The following is a 24859-nucleotide window of genomic DNA, read 5'->3' as shown; positions in this document are numbered from 1 at the left end:
GAGCAGTTTACCAATCTAATCAGTGCTGCTAGTTAAAGCACTTGCTGGACTTTTTACTGACATTTTCTATGAAAGCAGGTCAGTTAGCTCATTTAAAGTTAGACCGCCGATTTAAAAAAATTTAATAAAAAAAGCAACATCTCAATCGTAGGTTTTAAAGATATCAGTTAAGTTAAAGGTTAAAGTTGATGACATAAAGTTAATGATTTAAGACTAGTCATTAAAAAAAATTAACAAGAGTAACTTATTTGGGGTACGGTAGTTAAAGGAAAGAAAAACTTTAGATACCTATGCATCTAATGTTGGCCATACTTTATAAAACCCCCAGCAGAGAAAAGAAATGCTGAGAAAATGCTGACATTCTGATGATTTGAGCTTGTTGCATCTGTGCACGTTGCACTCTTGGAGTGTCTGTAAGCCAAAGTATTCATAAGTCAGACATAAAGCCATCTGGATGACAGAAGAGGTTGGCCCATGCCGGCTCGCAGTCATGGAAGAGTGTAGCAAAGAAAAAGTGTGCAGAATTATACCCATAATGATACAAGTCATATACAAAATAAACAGTGAGAGTTAAAGGTGACTCTCCAAGCTTTTGAACATACTTTTTCAAACACATCTTTCCCATTTCAACCATAAATGCATAGACAAAAAAATGCCTGAATCTATATATTCTATCAACCATGGGTTTAATTCCATTTGGGCCAGAGGTCAGTTTAGTACATACACGGTGCACTGCTTCCTACAACCCCTCCAGACCATACACTTCCCATTGGGTCAGTGGGCACACAGTAGGCACGCTCAGTCTGAACGTGAGAATGACTCTGCATTGTTCCCATTGGTCATATTGGCTCCATTATCAGCTCTATCAGTCCTAATACTCTGGTTCGCATTGTGTTGGGCTGCTCCGTTTATTTAGATTCAGCCACTAACAATGAAAACATTGCCTCTCCTCCGACCGGAGCACAAACACACGGAAAGCAATAATAATAAAGATGGAGGCAGAAAAGTGTACATATAAATAGTAAAGGGAAGTAACTGAGTGGCTGCTGCGGGAGCAGAGCGTAAACAGACAAAGGCATGAATGATGAAATGAACAATTGATTCGAGGTACCTGGCAGAGCGACAGCGATCGGACTCTGCCACCTTGAAATCTTTTTTGGCATCTGAAGGTCAGCGAGTGTGCTTGCTTTTCTAACCACTTGTCAGAGTCGACCGAGGCCGTGTGTGACAGGTGAGAGCTGATCTCATTTTGATGGAGGTGATTTAACTGTGTTGTGGTTGGCTGTTCTAACTGTAGCAAAGAGAAGAGGGTTTTCACACACCGTCCAAATGAACCTCTTTAATCAACCGCCGCTAAAACACAGATGTGTGTGTTTGGTGGGTGAGTGTGCGAGAGGTAGGGGGGGGGTTATTATAACTGCCAAAACTCACACATTTCCCTCGAACCAGGACCTTATTTCTGAGATCAGACATGAAGCACATGACCTAAAGTTTGTGCATGTTTGGAAAAACATATTTTTTACCTGCCAGAGCATCCTGAGCCTCAAAGAACGTGCTGAGGCCTCCTTTTACAGATGCCATACTCCCCTCATTTTTCTTAGAAGCATGCTTCTTCAGATTATTGGCTGCAACCTTTAGCTGCTCAAAACTGCAAGAAAGACATCAACAAAAGAACTTTAAATTAACAAATGACCAATAACCTACCGAATATGAACAGAAAAAAAAAACATAAAACAACTTAAATTAGATTGTTGTTTATTTATGTTTGCATGTCTTTCACACATTGTCTGGCCAAATAGTTTGAGCGACGGTGACTACGTGTGTCTCTGTGTCAGTGTCTTGAGTGAGGTTTCCTCTGCAGGAAGAAACAGTCATCCATTGAGGTCCAAACAGAGGCCCCTGGCCATGCTGGATCCTCGGGGTCTGGGTTACTGGAAGGCTAAGCAGGGGGGGGAGAGGAAGCCAGGAGAGTCCAAAATAACTCTCCTCTGCCCCGACAATCTGTAGGGTCAACAGTCTACCTTGTCTACACAGCGCTCTGATCTCGGAACAACCAGCTGACAATGTTGGGATGAACTTTAAGGAATTTGTAAAACACAATGTAAAAAAGGTTTTTGTTGTCTACAACAGTGGTTCCCAACCTTTTTTGACTTGTGTAACACTTTGAGAGTTTTTTCCTACCAAGAGCACCCCTCTCAGTCAAAAGTATTGATGATTCTCCAAAAGTGGAATCTACAATAACTAATTATAAATAAGATGTATTTTATTTACTCTTTTTAACTTAAACATTTAATTCTTTGGCATGTTATTCTTTCTAACTCCAATTAAAAACAACATAAATATGTTGCCCAGAAGCTAGTAAGGAATCAAAGTAAATGCTAAATAAAATCATACTATTAATCTGCCTTTATAAAACAGGAGCTCCCCTGTAATCACATATAAACTTGAGGAATTGGAAACTTATACTATAAATTTATGGTCAGATTGACTCAATTTTTTTTTTTTTTTTTACTTTGTTTCGTTTTACTTTGTTTTCACCAGTCATGACACCTTAGCTTGCTCCGATCAGAGTTGTAAAAACAGCTGATCTCAGGCTGTTCTCTACATCCAGTCTGTTCCTCTGCTTGGTTTTGAATCAAAGCTGAAGGGGAACTCACACATATAAGAATAACTTACTTTTTGGTTGAAAAAAGCTTATTTTATTTTTTAAGTTGGGTCCTCAAAATAGAACAGATTCCAGCCCTTTTTTTATTTTTTTACTTGAGAAATAAAATATTTTTATGTACCCCTTGCATTTCACACACAGACCACTAGGGGTAAGAGTATCCCCTGTTGGGAATCACTGGTCTACATTCAAATTCCTCACATGATTGCTTTATCCTTCAGTGCGTGTTTACATAGGAATTATTCCCAGCGGTATACCATACGGATTCTTCATTTTGAAATCAAAAATCAGAAAATTGTTAAGAAATAAAATTGTGAATTGTGCATCAGAACCAAAATACAGAGGGCCTTTTCAATAAGATTTAGAGCGAAGCAGTAAATGAACGAGATCAAACAAGATCAATCGGATAATATATTCTTACTTTAAAAAAACTATTTTATAACACTGCATTAAATCCTATTAAATCAATTTAATTATATCAGCAGTTACATTTTCTGACTGGATTCAGAATGAACCATTAAGATAAGAAATTTCAGTTTTTTTATTTATTCCAATTCATTCACTTTTGTATTATTTTTGTCTTTCTTTCAATTCATAAATACCTCTAAAAGAACTTTGGTTTTTAAAGCTCTTCATAAATAAATTATAAAACATTATTTAAGTTAGCTGTACTTAGTTGTTTTGGATTCATAGTTAAATCCTGGCAATTATGAAATAAGATTTAATAGGATACCAAACAAAAATAAAAAAGCTTCTTAAGAAACACAATTACTTTCATTTACTATGAGGAAATTATTCAATACTACTATGAATAAATAGGAAAGTCTGTACAAACATTGTATTTAGAAATGGTTCGTATATAAAGCTGACAAGTCAAACCAACTAACAAGAAAGATATGCAATGTGGAGGGGGGAACGGTGGAGCATCATGCTGCCCTCTTATGTCCAAAATGTTCTTCTTTATTTACCTCAAAATGTGGATTCAGCAGTTTGAGGAATCTTTAGTAAAATTATCAGTAATTTTATCGACAGTGCAGTAATATAACGTTTTTATTAATTATAACTTAAGCTGTGTATAGAAACAACATCCTAGAGTAAAAAGTGGGAGATGGTTTCATATTTTCCTTTTACTACAATGTTGTGTATTTTTATTACTTATGGCCTTTTGCACTTAGATTTTTTTTACTATTTGCCCTGTGTAACCAATACAAGCTAAAACTTAGTTTTTACTTCTGTGTAATTAAAAAAAGACACCAAGTAAACTTCATATTTTAAGCGGATGATGAGTCATTCTATTTGTGATGGCTGCTTTAACAGACACAGCAATGAACCTACCTGGAGCCTGAATGATTCTCAATCAGGTACCACGAGGCAGAGAAGTTCTCACTGGTGAAGTCTCCACTCATTCCTGGAAATATCTGCTCCAAGTCTTTCTGTGCAGCTTTGCCCCTGCAAGAAAATGCATTAAGACAATAAATTCAATATAAAATTGCGTGAAATAAATAAAACAAGTGAACTGCAAATCCGTTCATTGTAAAGTTAGAGGATCATCTTTATAATGTGAGTTGATTTTCCAGCAGGGGGCAGCGTGTAGCCAGGAAGCATGAGGCTGGGAGAGCCTGGCGTGGGAAGTGCAGTGTGTGACGCCTGGATGCCCCTGGAGGACCCAGTACTCATTAGGGAAGCTTGATCTCTACTAATGACCTGTGGGCTACACAAACCAACATCCCCAGCATCACCACCCACCCAGCAGTTGCACACACATATCTAAAGAGGGAAACGTCTCACATTAGAGTTTAGCGTTTAATTATGTGAAGAGGAAAACCATCTACAACCACGGTGGTGTTTGCGCACAAATGCATAAGAAACCAAAGGTTTCCTCCCGTGGATGAGAACACCAGGATTCCTGCTCTTCTCTTTTCAGTCTTTACAGCTGATTTTCAGTTCAATTAAGACTTTTAGATGTGCTTAAAAATGAAATAAAAGTAGAAAGAGGAGTTGGCTTTTTTCACATATGATGCTGCTGATCAATAAACTGAAGTTATTGGTGTTTTTATATATCCGACTGGATAAAAATCCCATTAGACACTGTTTTTCATTGAAATTTACATTAAGAAAAAAACTCTTCAATAATACAGAATCTCCAATAAACCTGCATTTAGACACCTGCAACAGTGTTTTTATATTTGGATTCAAAACATAAAATTTCACATAATTTAAATGGGTTTTATTTTCCAGAAAGATTGACCTAATATACTGCAATTTTTTTTGCTACGTACATAACAGCACAACAGATGTCTGGTTGTGTCTGAAGTCCGAGCCAATTATTCTTGATTCTCCCTCTATGAAACTATACCACACAGAAACATATTTATGTAAACTTGGCTTAGACTTGATAGGTAAATATAACAACCGCTGACCATAAAAGTTGGTGCAGATTTTTTCAGACTGAGGCGATTCTGAATCAAACAGAAAAAGAACAGATGGCAAGAATATTCTCTTTTATGCAACAAAGCAAGTGTTTTTAACCCCAGAACAAGGCCCAGCAAAGAACATGGCATGTATTTAGAAAAATGAAAAACACAGATGTTTTTTTTTTTTTTTGTGAGTTATTACATTTCTAAGCAATCAGATTCACTTACAAAATGACAGGATTAAGGGAAAAATGTCTAATTTTTTAACCATTGCCCTCACCGATTGAAAAACGTTTCTTAAAAAAAAACACAGAATATTCAATTACCAACTTTTACAAAAAGCAAGCTTAGAACTTTTTTATTTGGTTTAAATTTTGGCATTTAGCTGTTTTAAGTCATTCAATCCAGCGCATTAATATATAACATTAAATATACCTGTGGTTTACTTCCAATTTTATTTAGATATGATAGGAGTAAAAAAAAAAATTGTACCAATAAAAGTTTTAAATTTGTGTTTAAGGGCATAAGTAATTATAGTTTACTTATTCATATATGTATTTTATCTTTTGTATCCTTATCTCAATTATCAATAATATCTACATGTTAACAAGATGATCATCTCTTCTTATTTTTCTGATAACCATAATCAATAAGAATGAATGTTTTGAATTATTTAAACTTAATTGTATTTAAGGGGTTGATTAAATCTTAAAATCAATTCAAATTAAATGTTTACATGAACAGGTTTAGTTTTTGCGTTAAGTATTTCTGCCAGAGATGGCAGGGTTTTAAAGAAACACTTCACAAGTGGAAGGTATAACTGACCTTTCTGTTTTTAAGCTGTTAAATACTTAGAGCACTAAACACAGTTGAAAGCCCTAAAAGTGAGATCACTGCAGAAAAATGTACACAACCTCACCGACTCTTCTAAATGCCTCTGTGTTAGATATCAACTCCTACAGAGATAGCTTTAATCTGACAGTGAAAGGGAAACATGGAGACGCGCTGCGGTGAATGTTTAATGTATCTCTGGGAGCCAGTCAATGCAACAGCCTGTTTATGGGGGTCTTGTCTCTGGCCACGAGCGGTCACTTGCCCTCAGCCCCTCTAAGCCAAACAAATACTAAGCCAGAAATGTCAGAACTTGACAAGACAAGCTATATGTTACAAGCTCTGCCCTCCCTGCCCGACGCGTGGAAGCCTTCATTTCGCTGCCTGCTCTGTTCATGGGAGGTTTGCTCCCACAGTCTTTTTTCCAAATGTCTCTTTATCGCTTTTCTACTTTATACACAATTACATTGTTTCCACTCCCTGTGTGGAGCAGTCCAGCCACTTCTATGCTGGCTTAAGATTTCAAATGTTGGCATATGGGGAGAGTTTGGGTCTGTTTAGAGATCTGAACCATGACTCAGTGACTGGAGAGCAGTGGTGTTTATGGCGGTGAGATGGCATGTGAGTGTTTCTGCATGTTGTCCATTCGTACTTGTCCATCTCAATGCCCAGCGGGTTGCTGGGACGCAGAGAGAAGGGGGAGATTCCTTTGTTGCGGTTTGTCCTCATGTCGTAGTTCACCTCATCCACCCACACGGCAGACTGTTCCAGGATACCTGCATGACAGGCGGGACGTAGTCACAACACTTCCCAGATGCATTTGCACATGAACAGACATATTTACTCTTCGTACGCATGTTAAATGTGTGACACTGTACGGATATATCTCCATTGTGCGTAGGAGCACCTTTGAGAACTCTAAAATTACAGCTCCTACTACAAGGGGATGAGTAACGATTGAGGAATATTTGTGTTGGACGATCCAGTCCCAGGCCAGATTTAGATTTATTCAAAAATTTGAGGCATATAGATTTTAATCATTTTTGGAATTTATATAAAAAATGCAAAGGCTTGTGTTGTTTCAGAGGGTTAACAGCTTTCCAACTTCTTGTTCATCAAAATAATTTAGACAGTTGCCTAAAAATAAGAGACTTATTATTAAGGATATAGAGAACCTCAATAACTGCACTACCTCCTACAGCTTACAACCTACAGATTGATTGATTGAATGATTGCTTGAGTGATTGATTGATTCCTTCCTTCGTTCGTTCCTTCGTTCGTTCCTTCCTTCCTTCCTCAAAATAATTTAGACAGTTGCCTAAAAAAATAAGAAACTGATGATTAAGGATGTAGAGAACATCAATAACTGCACCACCTCCTACAGCTTACTACCTAGAGATTCCTTCCTTCCTTCCTTCCTTCCTTCCTTCCTTCCTTCCTTCCTTCCTTCCTTCCTTCCTTCCTTCCCTCCCTCCCTCCTTCCAAGTCTTACCGATCCTCTCTGGCCTTAGGAGTTTGAAGGAGACCGTGGAGGTGCCAGGGCCTCCAGACTTGGTGGTGACGATGATTTCTCCCTTGTCATCTTTAGCAGGGCCAACGCGGCACACTATCTTGCTGGCTGACATCCACTCCGCCGTCAGCATGCAGTTATGGCCACAGATGGACAGACCTGGAAAAGGAGCATGGGAGAGGAGGGGGGGGGGAGCGAAAGGTGAAACGGGTGAGATATAGAGATACACACTGAGAGAATAAATAAATACATGTGGTGCGAGCACCAACAGAAACAGGGACACGAACACTGGGCAGCATAGAGGAGCTTGTTCAGACCGCGCTGACGTCCATCAGCAAGTTTAGCCAAACCGTCAACAGGGGTCGAAGCTCAAGCTGGGGTCACAACTAGCGTGGGTGGCCTTGATCTTCCTCCCTTTCACTCAACTGCTTAAACTTAATGTGAGTGACTCCTCAGTACTAAGTGGCTCATTACTGGCACAATGTGCACTCTGCCCCTACATCTGTCAACCTCTTTTTAGAACCCAGCAAAGCCTTCGTGAGGCAGGGATAACTTGGACGTTTCTAACAGAGGAGATCTGGAGCACTTTGCGTGTGTCATCAAACGTTACAAAAGCCTGCAAGAGGCGATCAACAAATAGCCCATAAAACCGTAAATAATATGCCCATTAGAGCCCCATTTCCTGCCTCTGTTCTCCACAGGCCACTTTGTTTGAATACATAAGCACTCACACACATTTGTGCATATCTAATTGTCTAAATCAAGGCTCCAGGGACGTGGACAGTCAGGAATAGACTGTTCGCGTTGTGCCAGCGAGCAGCAAGCTTGAAGGATAGCAATGTGTGGGTCCGCTGAACTGCCAAACACATTTTTACAGTTGCACTGTTGAGGAGAAATTTGGCAAGGATGAAGGAAAATTTTGGTGGAGACAAAGTGATGCTTAAATCATTCAATGAGAGAAAGATGTTTCAAGAGTTTTTGTTTGGCTCGTAAAAAAGCTTTTTACTGAGTTTTTTTCTTTAAACATACGTATATAAATACATGCAGTGGCTGTGAGCATACAGGTCATAATCAACATAAGTAAATGAAGTTGTTTTTCCTGGGGGGAATGTTAAAAAAAACAACAACACACAAGTAATGATATTTAAACCAGAGAAAGTAAGTTTAATTTTACTGTTAATTTTCTCTAATCCAGACAGACATACAATTATCTAAATACACCACTTCTGTAGCCATCAACAAGCTTTTGATCTAATTCAGGTTGCACAGCTGACCTCTCTTCAGGGCAGATTTAAGGGCTCATTATGCGTGACGCACGGACATTCTGTGCGGAAAATGAGCCGCCCGTGACAGCATCTGCTGCATTTATAGTCTGTGCAGCCTCTCCTCACTCTGGTCCGCTCAGGGGGGTGTGTGTTCAGCACGAACATCAAGCTGACAATACCACTACACGAGGAAGTAGAGAACACAGCCATTTAGAACTTTATCGAAGCCTCTTCAGTCCCACAATCATTTCTCTCCTGGATTTTATCCACGATCTGTTGATAGTGTTGATATTTATGAGCTGAATCACAGGAAGTCTCTAGATGTTAACATTTGCTAACCCTCCCCAGCAGGAGCTGCTGCTCGCTTGCCATGGTTTCCGCGTGGATCTATCTGCGAAGAAACAAATTTTCCTAAGAGGGGGAAGTGGAAGCCCAAAATGAAGTAATTTCGCCATGCAGACCTCATCAACATGTCAATTACAAACCAAGCTTTAGTAGAAGGTTGCTTTGCTAAACCAGACTCCATATGTTTTCAAAAGACTAAGTTAACTGCTTTGGGAAGATCATCCCAGGAGCATGCATCCAGCTGAAAGATTTTGTCCACGTTAATCTAACCTGAAATTAAGGAATTTCTTGTCAACTCTTTAATTTTTCCATCCACGAACCACATTTCCCTGTAAGTCACAGACACTACCACCACCAACCTTAGATACAAATCCTCATATCAACCCTTCTAGGTGTATTTCTGGTGTTGTGGCCAAACAGATGGTAATGGGATAGAAAAGCCCTGTTAGTTCCAATAGTGTTTCTAAAAATCTTGACAAACTTCCTCTGACATGAGGATGACACTTCATAACCTTTTGCAAACTACAAAAAGTAGCGACATATTAAAACCCAATAAATTAGAGATGTTATTCTTAAGACTCTGCTGCTGTTAAAAATGGTTCAGATGGCTTTTCCAGTGAGGTCTACTCTACAGAAATGAAATTCTCTTGCTGCATCAATCTACTTTAGTTCATCAGGGATTATATATGAAAAGCTTTAAAAACACATATTTATCTAATTTAGGTGACATGTATGCATAATTTAGAATAGCAGAGTATAAAAACTTTATGATGCCCATGACTTCCACATTTAAAAATCAGTCAATCCTAAGTCTTTATTGTCATCATGTAGCCATAATGACAATATCTAAGAGAGAGATACTGGCTCAAAATGGTCATATAATACACTGACATAAAGACAAAACCCTGAAAGAAAAAGACGAAGGAAAGAATGTGGCATGCAGTATTTAAAGGATAGTTTCTGCTAAAGTGTTAATAGAAATGGGCTGGAGGTTTTAAATTTTCAGCAGGGGTTTCTGTGTCTACCTGCAGGGGGACGATAGTCTTCACAGCTTGTGGAAAGAAACTGATTGTAAAAAAGATATATAAACATTTTTCATTAAAGATAAAAAAAAAAAAAAAAAATTTCTCTTCTGTCAATATGAAAGTAGAAAAGTTTTAGTTTCACCTGGTTTAAAGCTGTAAAAAAAAAATCTTCATTAAAGAACCTTTAGCTATGCGATTATTAATTACTTAATCGAAAAAAATAATCAAGAGATTAATCAATGTGCAAAATAATCATTTGTTGCAGCCCTAATCCTAAATCCCTTTCCTCATGGAAGTGCGACAAACAGCATCTGTTGTGGGGTTATAAATGTGGCATTTTTCATGTGAAGCAAAAACTGAGCCCAGAACAGTAGATGATATCCCACAATCCCTGTGCACTTCCACAAACATGCTGTCCTTGCTCTGCTGTGCACAAGGTACCGTACCTTTAGTTGTGGCCATGACTAGCATGAGTCATTTAAGTATTTAGAAACAAATATATATAAATAAATATAATGCTGAACCATGATAGAAAGTATAACTCGATGGGCAACAGGATGCTGGACTGGTTTTAATTGGCCTTACCAACAAGGTCTGCTGGGCCTGTGCCGAGGTTTTCTCCACGAATGGTCACTTTGGTCCATGCTGGTCCCTCCTTGGGCGAGATGCCCGTGACCAGTGGTGGTGGCCGTGCTTTTGACATGTTGACCAAAGGTGTAGTGAAGCTTTAGATCAATCAGGACCTGAAAAGGGCAAATGAAGGGTGGTCAGAAAGCAGCCTCCAGACAAAACATCAGAACTGTTTTTTTTTTTGCATAAATCGGTTCCATGCCAGCATTAGATTAACAAATGTATACTCAAGCTTTATTTTAGAAATCAAACTGGGAGGGGTCAAATGATCCTTTCTCTGTGTCAAATTTTTTTGTTTGCCAGTAGAAATTGAGACAAAGCAAAGAAAGATCCTCTGCTAATTGTCCTGCATCTAAAATGGACCCTGATTTATTTAAAACTTCTTTTAATTTTTGAGTCAAGACACAAAAAAGCTCAGCTTTATTAAAATCTTACAAATCTTTTAAAAATTTCTACTCTGAAAAAACAGTAAATGAAAAAGGAAATTAACCCAAACATGATGACACAAATTTAAGAAAAAATTTAGATTTAAACATAAAACCAGAGTAAATTATTTAAATTGATCAGAAAATACATTTTTTAATCTGGAAAAAACAAATAAGGTATTACTAAGGTATAACTCCAATAATTTTCTATTCTATTTTTTTTTATATCTTCCATACAGTATAAAAACTTTGAATAAAATATCATAAGGCTAATGCTGTTGATAACAACTAATACGTCAAACTGTTATTTTTTTTTAACAAGCACCTTAACTGAACACTGAGGCCATGTATTTAGACAGTTTGACCAAAATATGATCAGAATTTGGCTCAGAGTTCATTTCTGTCTAAAAACAATGTATGCATTGCAAAAGTTATCTCTCAGATATTAGCGAACACAGAGAAAGGGGCCAAGAATGAAGTAGACAGAGAGCAGAGAGGATCGGAGGAATGTAAACCTCACAGCGCAGAATAAATAAACCTGGTCTGCCCAATCATTCCTCCTAAGCCCACACAATACTGTACAGATTCTGGTACCAAAGAAGGAGCAACCATGGAAATCAGTTTAAGTCGGGAGAGAGAGAGAAACGGTTTCAAATGATACAAAAATATGAAGGGAAGCATTTCAATTCGAGCAGATGTTTGCTAATAAATGATGGCCACTCCTTGGAGCAACCTCGGCTTCATGAAATACCTCCAGCTAAGCTTGCTCTGCGGCCAAAACGTGTTTTACTCAAACAATGCAGAAGTTTGCAGGGACCAACCCTTTATCTAGTCAATGGTGGTAACCCTCTGCACAGGACAAATGATGAGGAAATAAGTAAGAACATCAGAAGTGATGAAAAATAAAACATCTGAGCCTAAACTGATATTGCTGCACAGAAGAGAACATAACTGATCTCTAACAAGCTCTAAAAACCTCCAATTTATTCTGCTTACATATTCATCTATGGGAATATAAGGCTTTAATAAAACAATTAGGGCTGGGCTTAAAACTTTAATCTTAGATTTCAAGTTTTAAATCCTATAAAAGTTTTGATTCCAACCAAATTCTATGAATCAATTATTTTTAGCCTTAAGTTTCAAAATAGGAATTCTGCTTTATTTCATTCATCTCCTTTTGAAGGTGACCTTGATTTAAAGGTCAACAACATTCAAGCTGTGAAAATGCTAATAAAACAATGTTTGACAACAAACAATGAAAATGTTTACAGCTAGTGGTGTTACCTAGTGAGCTAGTTTATCAGTTATCAGAACACATCCAAGAATAAAAAGTGATGAGCTGATGTCATGTTCAACTACCAAAGCCCAAAAAAGTGCATTGGTAGGAAAAAGAAACAATCCAGATTTTCCAAAAATTAAATATTCATCAACAGATTGAATCATTGATTTAATTAATTAATAGACAAGGTGTATTAAAACTCAAATAAACTTAATGTGTGACATTTAAAAAAGGAGCAACAACAAAAAACCCAACTAACCTAAGAAAAAACAAAACAAAAACAAAAAACAAAACAAGGAGCAGTAAAACTTTCACTCTGAGGGATCTAATAACCTAAATCTTTAGATGGTAATTTCACAATTTTAGACTCAGGATAAGCAGCAGCATCCCAGTAATGAAGCCAAAAGCGAGGACCAAACTGTAAAAAGTAATGTTTGTAAAATAACTCATAATTCTCTCATCATGTCTAAAGAGTAACTATTTTTTTCTCTTGGGAAGGTGGTGGAGAGGTAATAGTTTTATAATTCATAACCATATCCTACAAACTCAATCTTTCATAGTTAAGTAAAGCTTTTAAAGCCTTTTTACAATATTCATATTGTGATAAAACAGTTAAACTTAGACTAAACTGTGACAGGAAGTAGCCAATATCAAAATCAATCTGCTTTTCCTGGTGGCTGTTAGTGATGGAAGGTGTCTTGATGTTGGCTCCTTAGTGTTGCACAATATTCAGAATACGCAGTTATTTACATTATCAAGTTTTGCAATGAAAATATCAACAGTGATTTAGTGAAATATTTAAATAAAAGAGCTTAGAGGAAGCAAGAGTTGGAAAAAGCTCTTTGAAAGGAAACAGGGTGATGCCACAGCGGATACCGAGAAGGCTGTGTCACAGGAGTCACTGTGTTTTATCCTCTGAAAATATAGCCTCTATGATAGATGGACATGCTGAATATTGTAACACTTTTACTTTAGGAAATCAGAAAATTAAGGTATTTAGTGTTTTAAAATAATAAAACCAGCTTTCTAACAGCTCCTGTCTCAAACGCACACCCTAATGTCCCCATAACCTCCCATGTTAAAGGTCAAGGTAGTAAAATTATGTTGATTCCTGTTAATACTATATTAAGAAAATCAGAAATATCTTATTAGATTGTACATGTCTAATAAAATGAATTTAGGAAATTGAGGGAAAAAAATCAAAATACTTAGAGGCATCCTTAGGGGTTTAGTACAACCTACTTGAAGCTGTCATTCATCATAGCTGTTTACAAAGTGAGGCTCTCTGTCTTATCTCACACAACCAACCTATGTTTATATAGACCATTTCCAAACATCTGTTTCAAGAAATTCTCCTAAATGACTTATTACCCACAGAAGTAAAACTATATTTTCAAACCTGATAACATTTAAATATATTCACACATATTTTAGATGTAAAAAAAAAAATAAAATTTGAGAAATTTAATATTTACTTTAAATGAAATTAAAACAGGGAGTTGAAAACATTGGTTTATAGTTGGGTCAGAGGAGATAAAACAAAAAACAAAATCATGAGTTGCAAGGTAGGATTTTAACGACACTTTTAACTTAAAATGACTTTAAAAGACCAGTATGTGAAAAAAAACACAGATGGATTAATGTAAGCAGTACTACAGCGAGCGAAAAAACATCACAGTGCAGGAGAGAACCGGTTCTGAGACGGTTCCTTCCCGGCCAGGCCAGGCCGCCCTCGCACCCCAAAGTTCAGGACAAGACTCCAGCAGGATTTACCTTGCACTGTTGCTGCTGCCCTGCGCTTGTTAGAGGAAATGGAGGGGCTCCGAATCTGACATGATGAAGATAAGAGGTCAGCAGGCCTAAAACAAGAGCCTGGTATATCCTTCATCAATCCCACATGTTTGGACTGGGAGCGGCGTGGGGGGGAGATCACAGCCCCTTTTTTTTTTGTATAATAATTCAGATTCTACTTCCAGGAGTGTTTCTGTCCTATATAATACACGTGAACAAACACACCACAGCCTTCCCTGCCTGTCCACACACACAGAAACACACAGACGTTAGGCAAAATGACAGCTCAACGAGGTTTGCGTGCGAGGGGCCCAGGCTGGTGTTGTGTGGTCTGTGCGTATGCGAGCATAAGGAAGGATCTGCAGAGAGTTCTGGGCAGTGCTTGTGTGTGTACATGCGTGTGTATGCGTGTGTGTGTGGTCTGGGTGTGTGGTCTTCGGCGCGGGCCTGGGGAGAGCCTGCTGACGGCTGGGATGAGAAAAGAGCCGCTTTGTTTACTTTACTCAGGGGGCTGTTCATGGACACGGGAACACTGCCCAGACCCTTCTCTATAACATCCAGCACGCACACACACACACACACACACGTGTGTAACAGCATGCACACTCGCATGATGAAGCGAGTCGCAGAGAAAGTAACGGGACTCCTGCACAAGCCTCATGTCATGCATCACCACAAATACCCCGCTAACAAGGTAATAGAAATTGTAACTTTATTCAAACGGACGCTAGACAGAAAAACTTGCTCTTTTTTTTCTCCTTCTTCTTTAAGGAGCATGAAAAGCAAAAGAATCACCAACTGGAAACATTTAAAGAAACGTTTAAAATGGCAGGCCTCTAGGGGGCATTAGAAGATGATAAACCATTTTGTTCTAACATGTGTCACACTCTATCTTTTTTTGTGGGCTATATTTAATCTCCAGACACTAAAGGACCATTTTTAGCTTTCTTACTTACAGAATTCCCTAAAAGTCACAAGGATGCGGCACTGCGACTTTTTCCTCTTTACTTTCCATGGATGCTGACCAACAAACACCAGGGTGGCCTTTAATTATTTAGCAGCTCTGATTTATGTAAAACAATTGCTGTTTTTAAATGTAAATGATTAATATTGCTGAGTACAAATCATGAATTATAATTCTAGAGAAATTCTTTTTTTAATATTTCTGACCATTTCTTTTTATTATTTCAAAAAGCAAAAAAAGAGCAAATATTTCTCCAACATAAAATGTCATAAAAAATTAACTGCATTATAATAGCAAAATATTTATAATTTTTTCCAATTTATTTTTGTTTAAGTGTCCCAATTCAATACCAAATGAAGCTAATCTACAATTGGTTTAACTAATGATGATGGATAAACTCCTCTACATGTTGCTTTAAAAGAAAATTATGGTTTTATTGAATTTCCTTAATAAAAAGAATTCAAAGCTTCTGTTGTTTTTCATTGTAAAATTAATATCATCGTCATTACACCATGCTTTGAAAAATATGAGAAAAATCCTCATTTGAAATATGTATATAAAAAATTATATAGAGGTTCTTAAATTCTTTTTTTTCCCTTTTATAATCAATCTGTAAATAAAGGGTTTGGAGTTCAGTATCTTAAAGATGGTTTGATTTATTTGTTTATAACTGAATTTTTACAGGTTCTTCATAGTCTATCGTTGCACCAACAGATAAGACAGAGAGGCGTAGATTTTAGGGCTGGATAATATGGCCTTAAATTTTCCTCGGTATAAAAACACTCATTTATGTTAATTTATTCTTTGAAGTCGTTATAACATAACTGTATATTTGTGAACACAATCACAGATAATGCTCTAAAAAAAATGCAAATTTAAAATAGCCTTCTTCAAGACACCAGTTACATAAAAAAGTGTGATTTTTATCACAAAACGTGGTTTATATCACTAAACCTAGATGCCCCATTTATTCATATTCTTCGATTTTTTTCCATCTTTGACAATGCCCCAGTGAAAAAAAAAAGACAGAGAAACAAAATAAATATTAATTCTCACTTCACCCATTTTTAATGCTTTTTTAATCATTGCTAATTCTAATTCATTGCTAAGACGATAAATCTAAATTGTTATCATGTTTATAAATTTATCACAATAACTATAAACGATGTGATAAATGCCCAGCCCTTGTTGATTCTACGATTTGTTTTGATATAATACAAAAAAAAGTAAAATTATTGATTCAGACAAAAGCATAAAAACTGAAATCCTAAGACTGAAAAAGTATTATTTTATAATGATTAAAATAAATATAAATAACTTACAAGATAAATAAGTGCTAGGACAGAAGACTAAGTTAAAGTACTAAATACTTTGAGTGTTTGGAGGTGTTTTCCAAACTGTCTTCAGGTTGGTTTTATTAACATAAATAGGCTGCCAGCATTACCTGGACTGCTTTTCAGAATTCCTGTCACTAATTCAAAAGAAAATGTTGAATATATATATATATATATTTTTTTTTTTTATAGGGATTCCATTGTATTCCAAAGCAACACACAAAATATGTAATAAACTGTTTTGCATGAATAAATTCTTGAATGATATAGATTTTAGCTTGAAAAGATAGAAAGCAAAATCTTGTTAGAATCAAACTGGGTTTTTGCTCCATGTGGGACACCATACGGCCTAAATACATTTTCTGAATTCAGCATAATTTCTTCCATTTATCTACATCTTATAAAAGCCACTAATTATTACTAATGCTGTACTTAGCAAAGCATCAAACAACTGGTTATTTGATGCATAACACTGATAAAAAGTTATTCTGACAACTTCAAAACTTGAAAAACTGTATTCTGCACAAATAAGCAAATGTATGTAAACTTGCTCCCCCCTGTAGTCCATAAACACACAGATCCCAGTGCCCCGTGACCACGTCATGAATCCCGGCTCAAATTTTGGATCATTTAGCCCTCGGAGCTAAAAGGTGACTCACATATGGCAATGATTGGCATAAATTTGAGCGCGAGTGTGAGTGTAAGCGATTGTGTGATGGGTTCAATGGGCACAAAGGGACCCATTTAAAACAGCTCATCACCCTCGATCCATCCCCCCCCTGAGCACACACACACATACACACCCTCACCCCATTTTGCTCTATGCTCCCCATCATTACACAAACACCAGATTCCATCAAAGATCCCTCCGACTCCTCTGAATGCACAGAGCCGGCCAAACATCTCCCAGCCTGGGTCGATCAGTCTGGGCAGAGCCTTAAACAATCCTCCTCACTGTTCGTTCACACCCAACGCCGCTTAAGATGGGGACAGCCTAATGTACCCGATAGCCAGAAATTAGCCATAATATGTGTGAACTGTATCAGATTTCATATAAATGGGCTGCATTAGGATGAACTGTGCAGAGTCTGTTTGGCATGCTGACCATTTCTACAATGAGTCAGCATCTCTGCAGAGCAGCCGCTTCATGGAGACAAACTCATCAGATGTTTGCTTCTGGCTCCCTGTCCTACCAGCATCATATTTACCCACAGGCTTTGTTATGTTTAAGGGCTATCTGTTTGTTTGTTTGTCATTCTCAAGTGCTTAACGGAGTTCGGATTAATGAAGTGAAGTCCAATTTCCCATATAAAAAAGTTCTTGAAACAATAAACAGAAATATGGAGAATAGCCCTGCAACTATAAGACAATGTTTTCAGAGGATTAGAAGGCTGGAGACAGGCGGCTCTGCCCGGTGACGAGGCACAGAGGAGCAATCTGAACCTTGGTGAGCCGGGCTCAAACCGCTCCTGCCGCAGTTGGTTTATGTTAAATTTAAAAAGAATGAGCGTGAGAAACATCTAGAGACAAAACAGAGCAAGATGAATGAAATAGATATACAGTAAAATACAGGGGAAATCATCACTTAGATGTAGAACAATTACCTGTTACCTTCATTTATTTAAGGTTAATTTTTAAATGCTAAATAATTCTGAGAGACCAGTATTACTGACACACCTCATTTTCATAAACTGAAATTGAATCAACTGGATTAATGAATAACTATATATATATATATATATATATATATATATATAAATACTCATGTAAACACACCATGCATTAACCCTTTATAAAGATACTGCTATAAAAAAAATGAAGTCATAGGTGGACGCACTGTAAATACTGTATATATGTCCCATGCACCTTTTTCTTCCTTTGGCACCTTCTTCTTCTTTGACAATTTGAGTTGATGTAATGAGTAAATTCCTCCACTGTGAGATCAATAAAGTCAATCAATCAATCAATCAATTAGATTTTAATTGAAGTTTTTATTACATAGAAGAGCTATTTAAAGAATCTTTACTTTGAGTGACTTCCACAGCAACACAGAAATTCTTTACTAAGCTGTTAAAAAAAAGTTTTAGCGGAGAAGCAGCCAAAAGAATAGCTCCACTTTTTTTGGATCACTTTCTAGGAATCTAGCTCAAGTGGTAAGTTACCCATCCTGCAAACAGGAAGCGGCCTAGTGGTAAACGCACTGCGCTTGGAATCCTGAAGTTCTGAGTTCGAGCCAGACTCCCACGGACTGTCACTCTGGCTCCCTGAGCAAGAACCTTAACCCCACACTGCTACCCAAGGGAATGGATTAAATGCAGAGAGTTAAGGGCTGAATCTACTCCCCGCAGCAGTGTGTCGCAGTGAGCTTATCGCATATATATTTGATTTATGTCTCATTTTGAAGCGTAGTCTGCACTGTTATTCCACGCCACAACGCAAGAGGGACAATCACAAACTAACTATAGATACAGCCGAGGAAGTGGGGGCAAGTCTGTACGACAATGGAGGGACATGATGGTGAAAAAGAGCAGGGATCCAGGTGGAAAAAAAGGGACCCAGAGTTCTCGCTCACCTCTTCTAGCTGGTCCATCTTCACAAGTCTTTTTCCACAACGACGGTCAAACAAACAAAACAAGCTGGTAAAGTACAAACAAGAAATACGCATAGAGTAGAGAGGATATAGGTTTTACCAATCAGAGGCCTCCTGTCTGCAACACTGTCTGTGGTCACCTAAAATTTTGGAAAGGTGCAGCAGAGAGCCTGTGACAGGGGCGGGGGGCACATTTGCATTCACTGCAAAACACACAGACGACCTGGTTTCTGTGTATAAATCGGACTTTAATTTCATTGCTCAGTAGTTGTGACAGTGTATGGACAATAAAATGCTGGAAAAATTAAATAAATAAAAATGTGGATATAAACAAATAATCGGCCTATGAAAAATTGTCAAAAATGGTTGACAAGATCATAATCTGATCCATCCAATTAACTGAAAACAACCCTTTAGACCAGAGGTGTCCAGAGTCAGTCCTCAAGGGCTGGTGGCATGTGTTTTTTTTTTTTAGACGCTTCCCTGCTTTAACCAACCTGGGATCAGATGGCTGCAGTGCAACAGAAGCCTGTGATCAGCCATAGACTGAAATCAGGTGCGCTGAAACAGAGACAAATCTAAATGGAGGACAGTGGCCTTCGAGCAACAAAGGCAGTCCTTTTGGTGTTGTAGTTGAGCCACCATCCAGAAGGGGGGGTGATGCTCATCTTTAAGTAGAACCAGACCTTTAATCAGGCCAGAGAAATCATCATGCTGAAAGGATGCCAGAACAGAAAGGTGAAACGATCCATGCGGAGTCTGGATTATTTAGCACTGTTTAATAGCTACAAGCATGTAGACAACAATTAATGTGATTCATCCTTCAAATATAAACATTCCACAATCTTCTTAGGTTAAAGCCTAAATATAGCCCAAACTGCGGTGCTGCAAGTCAGAGCAGCATCAACTTCCCAACATAAAAACTATAAATTTGCAAAAAGAGTGAGGGATGCAATGACAAAAAAGTGTGAAGTATAACTAACATGACAAAAAAAGACATGATACCAATAATCATGGGTGATTTTCAGGGTTTTTGTGAGTTAATGAACAGTGCGTCAAAGTGACTTTACATCTCTGTTCATAGGGGATTACCTCCAATACTTTCTCCTAAGTAGTGTTAAATATATCTTATTTTTTTGGATTCACTAACCTAATAGGTTCTTGTCTCATTATATCTTATTTTACAACAAATTGTAAAAATTCTAAATTCAGAATATTGTAAAAGAAAATTTGCACATACTGTTATGAAAAGACTGAAAAAAACAAAAATCTTTGGTTTTTAAGAAAATGGCTGCTTAATATATTTGTAGTCGATTGATAATAGTCATCAACCTCGAATCGACTCATTAATCAATAAATTGCATCCCTACTCACACAAAAAACAAAAACAAAGAAAAAACACATTCTCTACTTCTTCATCTCTGTCCCAGACCTAAATCCTACAGAAAAGTGTTGGGCTGGGCTACTGTCATGTTGACATTGCATTTCTTAAGTGTTCATTTAATTGATTTTTGTTTAATTTCTTCACTAATGAGTTTTTGACCTGATTTTAAATTTCAGTCTTTCTGTTCGCAGCCTTTATCACTTCCCTGAGGATGAGTTGTTCCTTCTGTGTCGTCCAGACCGACTGGGTCACAGGAACCCCAGTGAGAAGACTGCAGGCCTGGTGGATGTTAGCAGGCTTGAGGTTACCAGGTGGGGGACAATACAAAGACTGCAAATCTGGGGGTGGGAGAGAGTGAGTTTGTCCCCCGCCCTCCATCACTCAATTCACCCCAAGCTCTGTGGACCAGCCGTACTGAGGAAAAGCCTCAGAAAACACAACCCACCACATTCCACCAAAACAAACAAGCAGGGCCACCCAAATTTTTCAATTAGAGCCCCAGGAGGGGACAGGAAATGGATCAGTGTAGCCGTGCCCCTGTGCTTCCCCTCCCCACCTTCTTCTCTCTGACTTTGGGAAAGCGAAGGAGAAGGTGAGACAAAGTGCTCTAAGTGTGGCCCCGCTAACATGGACATAAACACAAATCATGGACATTTCTCGGACACAGCGCCAGCTTGCTGTTAGCTTGTCAATCATCTACTCTCTTTCACTCTAACGTCCAATCAGTCTGTTGAGCAAACAGACATGCAGAAGTACTGTTTTCCCTGCACAAACCTATTTAATAAGATTATGCTACAGCAATATTCCACTAAGGAACACAAAAGGGGATTAAAGAAGCACAAAAAATGTTGAGACTGAAAACACTGCATTTAATATGTTTAAAAAAAACAGAAATTTTTTTTGGAATAACAGCGGCTCTTAATTAAAGGGTTCATAGCAGGAACCAGAATCACAGTATAGAATGCTGTTTTCAAAAGAAGGTGTTACTGCTCTGTTTCTAAAATGGATAAAAACTTAAAGTACATCTTGTCTTTTGTGGAAATATTTTTCACCAGTTCAAGTTCAATGACAATGAGGAGGAGGCTACACAATGACGTGTAAAAATTCGGCTACAATTATAAAAGAAGAAGTTATGAATCAGTTTGTTTGTTCATAATTAAAGTTAGTAATTTTTTATAAACAGATCTATTAACGAGCAAATTAATCCGTAGAAGGAAGAACTTAAAAAAATTCAGAAAAGCAATAAGGATAATTTCTTAACAGCTGTGTAGTGTTACCTAAAATTATGTTAGTTAGTTTCTTTGAAGTTTTTGAAGATTTTGACAACACTCCTAGGGCTGGGCAATAAACCAGATTTTTACCGTTACCATCATTCACTGCGATGCCCGCGTAAATTTTCTGATGTCAGTAAATCCGTTAAATTAGTTGGTAAATAATTGTGCTGCTTTTCCTCTTTGCGCTAGTGGCTGGTGTTCCCTTCCACGGCAGCAGGTGGGGAATTACGTCACTCCACCAATCCGGTCAGAAAGTGAACAAATAGAAAGGTGGAGAGTCACTGATCGAATAAATGCAGATCAGTGGGATGAGCCCAGTGAAGAAGCACCTAATGCAGCTGTTAACTAAATTACATCAGTCAATCCTGTGGAGCCAAGCGAAAGCAGAGAAGAAGTCGAGAGTGCATTGTCAGAGCTGAGTGCGCGGCAGACGGGTTTTGAGCGAGGGTGTGCAAGTTTAAACAATGCACATTCGGTGGCCCCAACATTACTCCATAGATGTTGAGAAAAAGAACACTAAATCAAAGTTTGTCTGAAAACTGTTGGGACTACACAAAGTAACACATCCAACGTCTTCCACCTACACTGGAAAAACGATCTAAAAATAAGCAGCAATTTCTTAAATTAAGTATATTTACTCTTAGTTTGAGTAGGCAAATGAGCTGATCTGCCAATGGAATGAGTATTTTTAACTGTTAAAATAAGATATTTAGATAAAATGCACTTGAAATAAGACAGTAAATAAGATGGTAAATGGTAAATGGCATGTACTTATATAGCGCCTTTTTTTCAAGTCAGGAGACTTGACCAAAGCGCTTTACACTACATTCATTCACCCATTCACGCACACACTGATGGTGGCAAGCTACATTGTAGCCACAGCTGCCCTGGGGCTCACGGACAGAAGCGGGGCTGTCGTACACTGGCGCCACCGGGCCCTCTGACCACCATCAGTAGACAATGCAGGTGAAGTGTCTTGCCCAAGGACACAATGACACTGAAAGACACTTGAAAAGTCAATCCTTCGATTTCAGGGCAAACTTCTACATCCAACGCCCCTGTCGCCCAATGCAATTGTGTTTTCTTATTCTAAAGGTAAATCGTCTTGCTCCTTTGGCAAAATGTGTCTTTTACCTCCTAAATTCAAGAACAAATGCACTTATTTTAAGAAAAAAATGACTTATCTAGATATTGATTCTTTCCAGTGTACAGCACAGCCACACTGTTGAGCTCAAAGATTTGCTAAAAGCTCTGTTACCTTTGCGCAAAAATGTTCAATGAATATTTAAACCTGAATGGTACAAGACTTTAATATTTATTTGAAAATACTATTCAATGTGATTTATTCAATAACTAACTTATAAAGCTGCATTTCCTGTACATGCCTTTATTTCTAATAGAGGAGCCAGAGCAGTTATCGTTATCGAGGTAAAACTGCCTCCATTTCATCGTGATGTTGATTTGAGGTCATATTGCTCAGCCCTAGTGTGACCTAAAATTAAAGTTTTGTTTAAATGTTTTATCTTATCTTACACAGCTGAGAGACCAAACATCCACAAAAAGAACTTAAAAGTCTGCATAACATTAATCCCAACATAAAAATACACTAGGGAAACACCAAAAAGCTGGCAATCAAAATACTAAATATAGCAAACAGTATTACTAGTTAAATAAAAGGATGGCAGTTGCATCAACACTACTGTATAAACTTATTCACAAATCTCAGCAGTTACACCCAGCTACAGCTCTTAGTGTGTAGCTGGGTGCAATGATACAGTGTATGCCCGGCTTTAATTAACATCTCTGTGGGATAATGTCTGCCACCCCATGCATGAAGCTGATGCTGAACTGGAGAGTTCCTTTACTGACAGACTGCTGCACCCTAAACGCACCATGGTGCGATATCAAAGATCCTTCCCTCCAGCAGGTGTAAAACTCTATAACCACCACTGTTCCCAACAAACTCAATAAGTTGTTACATTCATGCTATTTTGCACAGTTTCTACCTTAGTCAGTTAAATAATATGCTGCTGTCATTTTGCAAACCTCTGATGTTGCTGCCATTCTGAAATATCCATGTCCATATGTGTATATTGATTAGTTATACTAAAGGTGCACAGTTTTTATATTGCACAATTTGCTCACTTGGAACAACCAAACCCCTAAAATCTTTTGGCTAAATAAATTTGGTGAGGTTCCCCTTGTTTCCAGATACCACTCTCTGACATCAGTCTGATTACACAGTGCATAGTGAGTAGTATAGTAAGTGCATAGGGAGTAGTATAGTAAGCAGAACATGCTGAATCGTGCTAAATGTGCTAACAGCAGCAGTTCTGAAGTCGAATTCACTGCGAAAGAAAAAAAGAAAATAAAACATTTAATTTTAATTTAATTTCACTTTGAATGTTGGGACAAATTGGGTTTTTAAATGTGAAAGAATTGAAATGCATTCTGCACTGCCTCTATGAAAAGCTTTAATATATTTCTGCGTGTTTTCCAGTTCTTTTTAAGCACCCCGCCGAAATAAAAGTGGACCGTTAACGTCTTGTACAAATTATTGACGTGTTTTGTGACAAAAACAACGTCCACAGACCTTCCATTTTCATTCAGTTTGACACAGTCTGGGACAGTTAACTATTCGGTCAAGTTTCGTAACCTCAAAGCAAAACAAGGCATACAAATCCTCCACTTATTTACATCCACAGTTACGTTCTGGGCAGCCAATATCAAACCTCAAGACAATTCAGAGATTAATTAAAGTTAATAACATAAAAATCAGTCGCTTTGATAACTAAAATGACAGCTAATGTTAGCCCTAGCTAACATCCGCTAATAGGTCCATTTCATGTCAAAGAAGAGAAACGCTGACTGCCCTTCACCTTCACCTAACTCTTAAATCTGTTTACCCTATTTATTAATCTAACAATATATTAATCGTTACAACAGTATAAGCAAACATGAAAGAAATATTTAGGAAATGGGAACTCACAGCACGAACAAGGCTTCTCTGCAAAGGCAACTTCCTGTTTCCTGCAAAAACATCCGGTCAAATCCTTCAAAATAAAATCGAATAAAACAGAATCATTAGGGTTTTGATACATACTGTATTTAGACTAATTAAAATAAGATGAAG

General features: G+C 37.7%; 1 protein-coding gene across 1 annotated transcript in view; it reads right to left on the bottom strand.

Moving 5' to 3' along the window:
• Positions 1–24774, bottom strand: part of exoc2 (exocyst complex component 2) — a 62693-nt gene extending 37919 nt beyond the window's left edge. Inside the window, exons 1-6 of the mRNA XM_015391860.1 lie at positions 24716–24774; positions 10641–10798; positions 7403–7579; positions 6563–6686; positions 4001–4114; positions 1524–1648 (exon numbers count right to left, since the gene is read on the bottom strand). Of these exons, the coding sequence (XP_015247346.1) occupies positions 1524–1648; positions 4001–4114; positions 6563–6686; positions 7403–7579; positions 10641–10758 (658 nt within the window). The 5' untranslated portion in view covers positions 10759–10798; positions 24716–24774. The remainder of the gene's footprint in view (positions 1–1523; positions 1649–4000; positions 4115–6562; positions 6687–7402; positions 7580–10640; positions 10799–24715) is intronic.
• Positions 24775–24859: the final 85 nt, after the last annotated feature.

The sequence above is a fragment of the Cyprinodon variegatus genome, unplaced genomic scaffold (genome assembly GCF_000732505.1).
Source record: "Cyprinodon variegatus isolate N-32 unplaced genomic scaffold, C_variegatus-1.0 Scaffold562, whole genome shotgun sequence".
Lineage (NCBI taxonomy): Eukaryota > Metazoa > Chordata > Actinopteri > Cyprinodontiformes > Cyprinodontidae > Cyprinodon > Cyprinodon variegatus.
This window is presented reverse-complemented; position numbering and strand designations above follow the sequence as displayed.